The 11,701-nt window shown below is 34.1% G+C and overlaps 1 protein-coding gene across 1 annotated transcript; it reads left to right on the top strand.

Annotated features, from left to right (window-relative positions):
* Window positions 1-218: 218 nt before the first annotated feature.
* Window positions 219-7,446, top strand: NRPC1 (nuclear RNA polymerase C1). The gene is made up of 26 exons (XM_079019015.1): window positions 219-452; window positions 546-681; window positions 1,166-1,315; window positions 1,387-1,564; window positions 1,646-1,830; window positions 1,927-2,039; window positions 2,122-2,221; window positions 2,320-2,538; window positions 2,654-2,802; window positions 2,896-3,037; window positions 3,106-3,246; window positions 3,344-3,532; window positions 3,617-3,833; window positions 3,902-3,995; window positions 4,103-4,337; window positions 4,421-4,612; window positions 4,687-4,785; window positions 4,876-5,079; window positions 5,155-5,427; window positions 5,505-5,652; window positions 5,725-5,876; window positions 5,960-6,115; window positions 6,206-6,319; window positions 6,397-6,470; window positions 6,565-6,972; window positions 7,210-7,446. The coding sequence occupies exons 1-26, from the start codon at window positions 361-363 to the stop codon at window positions 7,256-7,258; spliced, it is 4,209 nt and encodes a 1,402-aa protein (XP_078875141.1). The 5' UTR covers window positions 219-360; the 3' UTR covers window positions 7,259-7,446.
* Window positions 7,447-11,701: the final 4,255 nt, after the last annotated feature.

Below are 11,701 nucleotides of genomic sequence, written 5' to 3'. Positions count from 1 at the left end.
ATTTATTCTACAGGTCATAATAATCATATATAAAACAACAAATTTGTTATTTAAATGTATAAAATAAAAAATAGTTGTTTAGATGTGAACATCCTAAAAAATTAATTACTTTATTTTCCTTAATAATTATATGTATCATAGACATTGATGGATTTTGACCCGACACAATTGCTATTGCCACCCTAGTTATATTACCCGCACCGAGTATAATGTCGAACTAAGTTTTTTCTCCAAACCACTTTAACTCTTCGAGAAAAAATAAACCGTTCTAAAACCCTAATGCGTTTACTGTTAACCCTCTCCCCACCATTACCCCTTACTTGAACGAACTGCAAACCCCTCCGGTTCAACCTATGATCTATGGCGCATGCGATGAATAGCAATAGAGGACAAGACACCACCCTCACATTCACGAAACAACCTTATGTCGAAGATAAAGGCCCCCGAAGGATGTAAGAGTTTTCATGATCATTTCATACCATTTTCAATAGTTCAATTGCTTATAATCATACTGATTCTGCTCAAAATCTTTGATTTAATGACAGCAAGAGCATTAAGTTCTCAATGTTTTCTGACGCTGATGTTCTCAAAATGGGGGAAGTTCAGGTTTCTTGCTCCCGATGTTATGTTAGTCAAGAGGACAAAAGCCCTGTTCCCAATGGCTTGTTGGATGCACACATGGTACTTTGTTTTTTCTCTGCATCGTATACATGTTATCTCACTTGTTTTAACTGCAATTGATCGACGGGTACTACCTTTCATTTCAAATGTATTGCCCATTTTGCATAGCAGATATGTGATCGTGAGTGGTAGAATTGAGGCATTGTGCCCTGTTACACTAAGGGAGTTTACTCGCATTCAACTAATAAATTGATGTTAATACAGAGAGTTTTGTACTAAACACCATTGTTGCACACCATGAGCTCTAAAATAAACACTAAACGTGGAAAAATGCAATTTTTAACAATATATGTGTAACTTTTATCATAATGTTGATGTGTTGCATACTTGCATAAGAGTACTCTGAATTGTATAAGAAGCTATGAGAGTATGTTGTTGCTTTTAGCCTTATGCTACATATTTTTATTGTTCACATGTAGTTATAAGTTATTTTTACTTGTTATTGTCTATGAAGTTCTGAAAGACATTTTTGTTGGTATTTCAGGGTCCTCCAAACAAGTCAGGCACATGTGACACATGCCATGGAAAATTTGAAAATTGCCCTGGTCACTTTGGTTACCTGACACTTGTGTTGCCAGTTTATAATGTTGGATATATTTCTCATATTGTGGACATTTTGAAGTGCATATGCAAGGTATTATAGCTGCAAACAAGCTCTATAATTCTTTTTCCCTTTCTCATTTCCATTTTTTTTATTCTTTTCAGTCATGTTCACGCATATTGTTGGTGGAGGAAGAACGTGTAGGCTATTTAAAGAAGATGAGAAATCCAAAACTGGATCATTTAAGAAAGAATGAAACTTTTAAAAAGGTAGTGAAAAGGTGCACTGCTATGGCAAGTAGTAAGAAGGCAGTGATATGCTCCAGATGTGGCTACATAAATGGTTCATTTCTTACTTGTTATTTTCATAGATGAGGTGTTTTGTTTATTATTTTCACTAATGCTGATTTATAATTTGTTACAGGTATAGTGAAAAAGGCTGTTGGAACAGTTGGAGTTGTACATGATCGTAGCAAAGTTCAAGATTCTACCTCAAAGGAATTAACTGTTGCTACTTCTCACCTCAAGGAGTCAAAGACACCTGTCAATTTGTCACCTTATTTAAACCCTGACAAAGTTCTTAAACTTTTTAAGAAGATGGTGGATGAGGTACCATTTTCTATGACTTTTAATGAAAGTATTACTATTATATGAAAAGAACTTGAATCAAAGTTGTTATGATTTTGTTTTTACATTGTGTTACAGGATTGTGATTTGCTTTATCTTGCTGATAGACCTGAGAAACTTATTATATCAGTAATTCCTGTTCCTCCATTACCTATTCGCCCTTCTGTCAAAGTTGATGGTGGAGCAACAAGGTTCACTTTTTTATGTTTTAACATTACAAACTAATTATTTTCTTTAAAATTTAAACCAATGTTTCTCTCTTCTATCATGCAGCAATGAGAATGATGTAACCTTGAGATTGGCTGAAATTATAAAAGCCAATGCTCTTCTTAATCAAAATTTATCAGACCCAAGTGCTGCTAACAAAACCATGGTATAGTTTTGCTTATCATCACTTTTTTTTTTTTTTTTTTTTTTTTTTTTTTTTTTAATGTTTTAACTATTTATAGTTATACCCTTTTATGATTGTAGGAAAATTGGGAGTATTTACAAATTACTGTTGCACTATATATAAACAGTGATGTTCGTGTGCCTCCATCACCTAATATGCAAAACACTAAACCAATGTCTGGTCTTGTTCAACGTATGAAAGGGAAACAAGGGAGATTTAGAGGGAATTTATCAGGGAAACGTGTTGAGTATACTGGAAGAACAGTTATTTCTCCAGATCCTAATTTAAAGATTACAGAGGTTTTTTTAATTGTTTTGACTTTTGACTTTTGACAATTGGCTTCTCATGATTGATGATGATCTTGATTCTTGAATTTGATTTCTTTTTTTTTTTTTTTTTTTTTATTGGTTTCAGGTTGGAATTCCTATCTTAATGGCTAAGATTTTAACTTTCCCTGAGAGAGTTTCAAATCACAATATAGAGAGATTAAGACATGCTGTACGTAATGGAACTATTAAATACCCTGGTGCTAAGCATATAAGAAAGACAGATGGTAGTATGCTGTAAGTATTGGTGTCATTAGTCATTCATGGTGATGAATTTTGATTTTTTTGATGAATGAATGAATGATTTTTTGATGCTATTTGATGCTGCAGATCATTGAGTATCAATGCAAGAAAGCGTTTGGCTGATGAATTGAAAATTGGTGATGTAGTTGACAGACATTTGATACATGGAGATGTTGTTCTTTTTAATAGGCAACCAAGTTTGCATCGTATGTCAATCATGAGTCACAGGGTGAGAGTCTGATGATTGATAAAAAAAATATTATTATCATTTTTTTTTGATTAATTTATTGTATGTAGGCGAGGATTATGCCATGGAGAACATTGAGATTCAATGAATCTGTTTGCAATCCTTACAATGCTGATTTTGATGGTGATGAGATGAATATGCATGTTCCACAAACAGAAGAGGCTCGAACAGAAGCTCTTATGCTCATGGGGGTAATTCTGTCATTTTCAATTAATTAACTAACCACACTTTAGTTATGAATTACTATGAATTTATGATATCACATATCATTTGTTTTCAATCACACAGGTTCAGAACAATTTATGTACACCAAAGAATGGGGAGATTTTGGTTGCATCAACTCAAGATTTTTTGACATCTTCTTTCCTTATAACAAGAAAAGACACTTTCTATGATCGAGCTTCATTTGCACTTATGTGTTGTTATATGGGTGATGCAATGGATCCTCTTGATTTGCCAACTCCTGTTATACTCAAGGTTTGAAAATAACATTGTTATGGGGGTATTTATGTCAATTATTCTGTGTTTGAAATTGGTTTATTTTAACTGTTTTGGTTGCAGCCAATAGAGCTTTGGACTGGTAAACAGCTGTTTAGTGTATTGTTGCGCCCATATGCAGATATGAGAGTTTATCTGAATCTTACTGTTACTGAAAAGAGTTACACAAAGCCAAGTGGAAAAAGAGTCAAACCTTATGAAACTATGTGCCCTAATGATGGATATATCTACATTCATAATAGTGAGCTTCTAAGTGGGCAGCTTGGGAAGGCTACTTTAGGTTGGTTTTCTTTTTCAAATCTTTTAGAAATGTCAAAAATACCCTTGTATAATTAAATAATGCAACAGGGAATGGCAACAAGGATGGACTTTACTCGGTTCTTCTTAGGGATTACAACTCACATGCTGCTGCTGCTTGTATGAATCGTTTAGCAAAACTAAGGTCACCTTTTTTTTTTATTTATTTATGTTTCTTGAATCTGATTTAGACATTTAGTTAATGTAAGATATGTTATATTAAGTTTTATTGTGTTTATATTTATGATGCAGTGCTCGATGGATAGGAAACCATGGATTCTCAATAGGAATTGATGATGTGCAACCTGGGGATAATTTGAATGACAACACAAATAGAATCATATCTGAAGGGAATAAAAAATGTGATAATTTTATATTGGATTTTAATAATGGAAAGCTCAAGTTACAACCTGGTTGTAATGCTGCTCAGACCCTTGAAGCTGAGATCACTGGTGTACTAAATAAGATCAGAGATGAAACTGGAAAGGTAATAATAGATTAATATCTATCTCTTTTTTAAAAAAAAAAAAAAATCAACTATTAAGTGTAATAATGAATTTACATAAACAGGTTTGTATGGAAAAACTACATTGGAGAAACAGCCCTTTAATTATGTCTCAATGTGGGTCCAAAGGTTCTCCAATCAACATAAGTCAAATGATTGCATGTGTTGGTCAACAATCAGTTGGAGGTCAACGAGCTCCAAATGGATTCATAGACAGAAGTCTTCCCCATTTTCAAAGAATGTCAAAAACCCCTGCTGTATGTTTTTACATTTTTACCCCTCATACTTTTAACTATCACCTTTCTTTTATATATATATTTTTTCAATTCAGGCAAAAGGGTTTGTAGCAAATTCTTTTTACAGTGGTTTAACAGCTACTGAGTTTTTCTTCCACACCATGGGAGGGCGAGAAGGTCTTGTGGACACAGCGGTAATTTCTTTTTTTTTTTAAAAAAAACGAAGTGTTAAAAGTAATGAGTAAAAGGGTATTAAAGTAATTTTGTAACGTGTCAACACACAGGTGAAAACAGCTGACACAGGTTACATGTCTAGAAAACTTATCAAAGGATTGGAAGATTTATCAGTTTACTATGATAACACAGTGAGAGATGCAAGTGCATGTATTGTTCAATTTACATATGGTGGTGATGGAAGAGATCCTTCTCAAATGGAAGGAAAATCAGGGTTTCCTCTTAATTTCTCAAGGTTATTGGATAAAGCCAAGGTATTTTTAACTATTTATATTATAACACTTATAAGTTTTTAATTAATTAATAACTTTTTTTTTTTAAAATGAAAGAATACATGTCCTTCTGGGGAACATAAAGGCATGTCTCCTACAGAGATTCGTGAGGTGGTTGAAGAACGTCTTTCAATGCATGATATGACTCCAGAAGGAGGCTGCTCTGAAGACTTCCGGAAGAAATTAAAACAATTTCTTGAAAATATTGCAACAACATTGGATTTCACAATGAAAGCAATCATGCCACGTGGACAACTTAATGATGATGAATCATTAGTTTTTGAAAATGTTGCTCAAAGTGTATCTGGCATCACCCCTCAACAGCTTCAGGTATTTCTCAATATATATCTATTAATCTCATTAACTCGAAAAGAAAAAACAAAGATTCATTTTTATTTTTTATATAGGTGTTCATGGAAACTTGCATCTCACGTTATCATCTTAAAAAAATTGATGCTGGGACAAATATCGGTGCAATTGGTGCTCAAAGTATTGGAGAACCAGGGACACAAATGACATTAAAAACTTTCCATTTTGCTGGAGTTGCTAGCATGAGTATCCTTTTTCTAAATATTTAATTTAATTTTTTTTTTCTAAATAATTGTAGTGTCCTTAAGTTTATGACAGATGTCACTCTCGGGGTTCCTCGTATAAAGGAAATCTTAAATGCAGCCAAGAAAATCAGCACACCTGTCATTACTGCAAAGCTTAGAACAAATGACAACGTGTCATTTGCAAAACTGGTGAAAGGGAAAATGGAGAGAACTCTTTTGGGGCAGGTTAGATATAATTATTCTTTTTCCAGGGTTATTTCCGTCTTTTTCTCTTGAAAATTGAAATATTGAGATTTTGTGTTTCACAGGTTGCAAAGAGTATAAAGCTTGTATTGGGATTAAGATCCGCATCTATTGTTGTTTCTCTTGACAAGAAAACAATCGAAGCACTACAACTCAATATAAATGCTTACACTGTTCAAGATTCCATTCTAAAGACTCCTAAAATCAAACTCAAGGAAAATGTAAGAATTGTTGATATAATTTGGTACTTGAAAACTGTTTTTTATAATCCTCTGATATATAAATATATATATATTTGTTATGGATTACAGCATATCAGGATCTTGGATGATTATAAACTTGAAATTAATCCTCCATATGATAGGAACAAATATTATTTTGATCTTCATTGGTACAGAAACAGGCTTCCATCAGTCGTTGTCAAGGTTAGTCACGTTAACAAAATAAATAAAAAACAAATTAATTTGGTAAATTAATAATTTTATATTATAAATATTTCTAGGGAATTGGTACAATCGAACGAGCTGTGATAAACAAGAAAAAGGAGCAGGAAAAGTTCAACTTGCTTGTAGAAGGGTTAGTTTACATTTTACATTTTACATTTTACAATTTATAATAAATAAATACACAAGTATTGAGGGGTATTTTAGTAATTTTGTTAAGCTGACAGGACGGGGCTCCAAGCAGTGATGGGAATGGAAGGGATAAATGGACACGAAACAACAAGTAATCACATTCTGGAAGTACAAAACACACTCGGGATCGAAGCTGCAAGAAGGTCGATTATAAAAGAAATCCAATACACAATGGAAAGTCATGGAATGAGTATCGATATCCGACATATGATGCTTTTAGCGGATGTGATGACGTATAAAGGTGAAGTTTTGGGGATTACGAGGTTTGGGATTCAGAAGATGAAGGAAAGTGTGCTGATGTTGGCGTCGTTTGAAAAGACATCGGATCATCTTTTTAATGCAGCGGTTAATGGGAGAGTGGATAAGATTGAAGGTGTCAGTGAATGTATTATTATGGGGATTCCAATGCTTACCGGGACAGGAATGATTAAAGTTAAACAAAGGTACACACAATAACTCTCTCTCTCTCACACACACACACACAAAAAAAAATTACATTTTTGATCCTGAGTTTATATAATTGATTTTTGCAATTTTGGTTTCGAAAAATGTTACCAAGACCGAAGTTGCGAAAGCAAACTTTCTTGGAGGAAAATTTTAAAAACTTAGCTATATGCAGGGACTGAAAGTGTAATTTAGTCATTTTGATTTTTGAATATTGATATGATATTTGTTGGCAGAGTTCCACAAGTGGAGTTGTGCAAGGGAACGGAGTTGATTTTAGCTTGATTTTGGCGGAAACAATTTTGATGGAACGGATAGCATCGAAGTTTTTTTTTTATTTTTTATTTTTTTTTGGAGGTTTAAAAATAAGATTTTTGTTTTTTTTACTTTATGTAAGTTAATATCTAATTTAAGGTTATTTCTTTCTTTTTTGTAGTAAATATTTAATTATAATTAAATAAATCTTCTCGACAGTTTGTGAAGATGTTAAAAAAATATAACTGGAATAATTAAGGTTTTAGAGTTTTATTTTGCGGTTCATTATATGGAGTTATTTTTTTATGGGTGTGGTTTTTAATATCGATATAATAATGTATTACAAATTAATGAAAAACAAGTATATGAATTTTATTTTTTTATGGGTGTGGTTTTTAATATTGCTTTAATATTATACTGCATAATTTTTTCTAGTAACAAGCAAGTTCTTGTTATTTTAAGGGCTGTTTGGATTAACTTGTTAGCTTATTTGTGGTGGGAATAAGCAATAAGCAAGGTGGAAGATGCTTATTAAAATTAGTTTATTTATAACACAATAAACTGATTTTTAAGGATTTTATCAAAACACTTAAACTTAGCTTATTGTAGTGAGAATAAATGATAAACAATAAACATTTTTTTTCCTATCCAAACACCCCCTAAATATAATAGATAGGATTTTCGCAAAGTGTGTTGTTTATAAAAAACTTTGTTAGAATATCAAACAGAACTATTTAGGCAATTTGTTTATTCCAATTGTACTATTTTTGTAAACAAAAATGCAAACAGTTGGTTAACAAGTGTTGGTTTGTTTTGGTATGTATAAACAAAAGTTGCTAAACTTATTTTAACATCTGCTACACGGCACACAATAAATAGAATACCATACAAAGATATGCTCATTTTCAACAATATAGATTTACCAATATTTGGAATATATAATTTTATTTTTGCACAATTCCGCCAAGTATTTTATAGGGATGAGAGTGGTATATAGGTATATAGTATCATCCAATTATAAAAATGGCAATAGAAGCCAACCAACTCTTAACTTGTAAAAGATGAAAATAACTTTTACTTTAATATGTTATCGGGTTATGGTAGAAAAATAAAACCTCTTGATGTTAAAAATATGAAAACATAAATTTGGGACTAAATGAACAAAAAAGAAAAACATACAGAAGGATGGTTGTACTTGTTGGTCGGTGGATTAAAGGTTGTTTTCCATATACTTTCTTATGTTCGATTATTTGTTTTAATAAATCAATTACTTTTTTATTATTGGTTTTGGGAGTTTGTTGGAGGGTTTTGAGGCTATTTCCCAACAAGTGATATAGAGCTTCAGGTTTTAAGGGAGGTCTCAGTTTTAAAGGTGCGTAGTTGTGTGGGGTTACAATTTTGTCTGAACTTCCACATCAAAAATGAATTTCTATTGCTCGTATTGGAATGTCTCGATACCTTGAAGGTCCGTACTCTATAGTATGCTTTGTCGTTACAACTTCCTATGATCTTCCATACTAGAAACGAGGATTCAGTTGATTGTTTTTGTGTACAATATAATTATATGCAAGCTATGAGTATGTACATGTCCAAAAAAAGGTTCATGCTAGGAAAGACTTAGTATTTAAGCATATCCGTTGGGTCCCACTTCTCTTTCCTAGAATTCCTTTGTGGCTTTGTTGAATGTATTATTTAAAGGCTTGGTGTATATTTTTTCTAGTATATAATAATGTTTTTGAGGTACAGATAAGATAAATGTCACAATTCCCTCCCATGAGGTTCGATGTAAAAAATATGATGGAAGAATCAACTTTGGCTGATGATTCAATCTGGTCTACACAAGGCATTGAGGGGGAAACCAACTCCTACTTCTAATCAAGTGTGACTAGTAAAGCTTCTAATCAAGTGTGACTAGTAAAGCCAATGATGACGAATATGCCAATTTATATTTGAGAACGGCAAGTATGATCCGCATGTGTTGAAATGAATGTACTTGCAAATATGCATGGGATATGAATGGAAAAGGAGATTTGGGAGAAGCTTGAGTAGTTTTATAAAAAAAAAAAAAAGACATTTCGAATCAATTGTATCTCAAGGAACAATTTCATACTCTTCATATGAAAGGAAGTACAAATTTTTTAGATCATTTAAGCATTCTTAATAATGTTAGCCTAATAAGATTATGAGCTTTATTTTGTATTGGGTCTTATGTTGACCCATTAGCTAGAAAACCCTAATTAGCTAGTCTATATATTCTGTTTTTTTTCCTTTCATTGTATCTGTAACACCCCAAATTCAGAAGACCAGGAAAGGAAAAGAAAAACCCGAAGTCAAGAAGTCTACTCGTCGAGTCCAGGGAGGAACTCGACGAGTAGGAGCGAGTACTGTGTCGCGGATTAAGTGGTCGACTCGGCGAGTCGGGGGACTGACTCGTCGAGTCTGGTCTGGGTTAGGAAACCCTAATTTCGGGACTTGGTGCCCTATTTAAGCATCTCATTCTCATTCTATCAGCCTCATTTGTAGCCTCCATTGCCCAAACCCTTACCCGCGAAACCCTAGAGCTTCCCTTGAGTTTGTGAGCCATTTTGTGAGATTTTGAGCATTCTTGAAGCTTGGATGAACAAGAAGAAGGTTGGGGGTTCAAGAAGAAAGAAGTAGATCCAGAAGATTCACCCCATTTGCTGCACTTATTGGTAATCAAGTCTTCATCTTGACTTCTAGTTTGGTTGATCTCTTTATAGCCCTTTTTTTATGAAGTTTTTGGACCAAGAATGATTTCTTGTGGTATTTGGACGTCCCCAAGCTAGATCCTTTCAGATCTGGGAGTATTTGGAGTAGTTAAGGCATAAAGGTGGAAGCTTTATGCCATTAGAACTCCCCATGCAAAGTTTAAGAGGTTGTTATGAACTTTTGAGCAAAAAGGGCCATGCATGGATGCAAAGGTAGCAGCTTTGCGTGTTATTCCGACCCTAGGAGGTTAGATCTGGGTCTTGGATGCCTTGTGCTTGGCTGAAATCGTCAGAATAGATTTGGACATTGAGGGACTCGTCGAGTCACTTGTAGGACTCGGCGAGTCAGGCCAGTTTCTTGTCCCAAAACCCTTCTATAAAGGGTATGAGTTGAGTTGGTTAGGGACTCAGCCAACCTGGGTCCATAGTAGTCATGAAGATCTTCGTACTCGATGAGTTCAAGGAGGAACTCGGCGAGTCCAAGGCAATCTCCCTAGTTTATGAAGATGGACTCGACGAGTTGTTCATACAACTCGGCGAGTCATAGACTGGACACATTCATGTGAGGGAGATGAAATCGACGAGTTCAAGGACAAACTCGACGAGTTGGTTGAAGATGGTCCTGATTGTATGACTGAAGTAGAACCCGTCGAGTTCTTGCTAGACTCGACAAGTAGAGTTGGGGGTTGTATTGGGTTGGAGGAGCATGGACTCGTCGAGTTGGTAGACCAACTCGGCGAGTCGAGTCAACTGGAGGTTGAATTTGACCGTGGATTTTGACTTGATTTGACTTTTGTGGGTATTGTGGTCTAAGTGTTATTTTGGGTATTGGTAGTTCGGGGAGCTGAAGGATCCGTAGTTAAGGAGTTGCCGGATAGCAGTTAGAAGTGTTCAGCTAGTCTTCAGCAGTGCAAGGTGAGTCTCCTCACTATGTGCATGGGTCTACGGCCACAATGTCGGCCCGTTATGTTTATGTATAGAAGGGAGATTCTCATCACCCAAGTTTCAATTGGACATAAACTTGGAATCATACAACCTGTATTGTGTGATGTATGGAAATCTTGGTACTTAGGTAATTAAGACTAATTCCTTGTTCACATAAGTATGTAAGTCAAGTGAAGGACTAAAGGAACTAGTACACAATGTTGTGCACTAGTCAAGTCCACCATAAATAATAATAACATTATTCGTCATGATTTACTAAAGGTCTAGTAAATGTGGTTATACTTACAAGATTAAGTGTAATTCTGAATCATTGAAAGGTTTCAATGAATGGCGGAACGAATAAAAAGAATCATTTAGGCAGAAAGATAAAAGTTTCTCCAATCTAAGAAGAAGGGAGAGTACTTTTGTAGCATGTTTTGTGATCGTTTTGGTAATCGTAAGAACCATATTACAATTCATCCTCCAAGGACATCTTAGTGCACTAGTATGGCTAAGAAGAGGAATCAGAAATTGTTGAAAAGGTTAAGTCAATAAGATGTATCGTACTTCGTTCCAAAATCAAGTCTTAGAGTCATACTCCAAGATTGTGAATTGAGTGACACATTTTAAGAAGGTCTAACACACTCATCAAATGTGAAGTAGAAAATTGTTTTTCTTACTCCTACACATTTGAAATTGGTAAATTGTGATGTCTTGGAAAAGACAAAGACCAACTAAGATCAATTGTGTGATATGGTTTGTCTTGATAAGAATCCGCACTAACTCTTGAATATTTGTTTATCAAGAAATGTTTCTTGAC

Source organism: Lactuca serriola, chromosome 9, assembly GCF_051521515.1.
Source record: "Lactuca serriola cultivar US96UC23 chromosome 9, Lser_US96UC23_V15, whole genome shotgun sequence".
NCBI classification, from domain to species: domain Eukaryota; kingdom Viridiplantae; phylum Streptophyta; class Magnoliopsida; order Asterales; family Asteraceae; genus Lactuca; species Lactuca serriola.
This window is presented reverse-complemented; position numbering and strand designations above follow the sequence as displayed.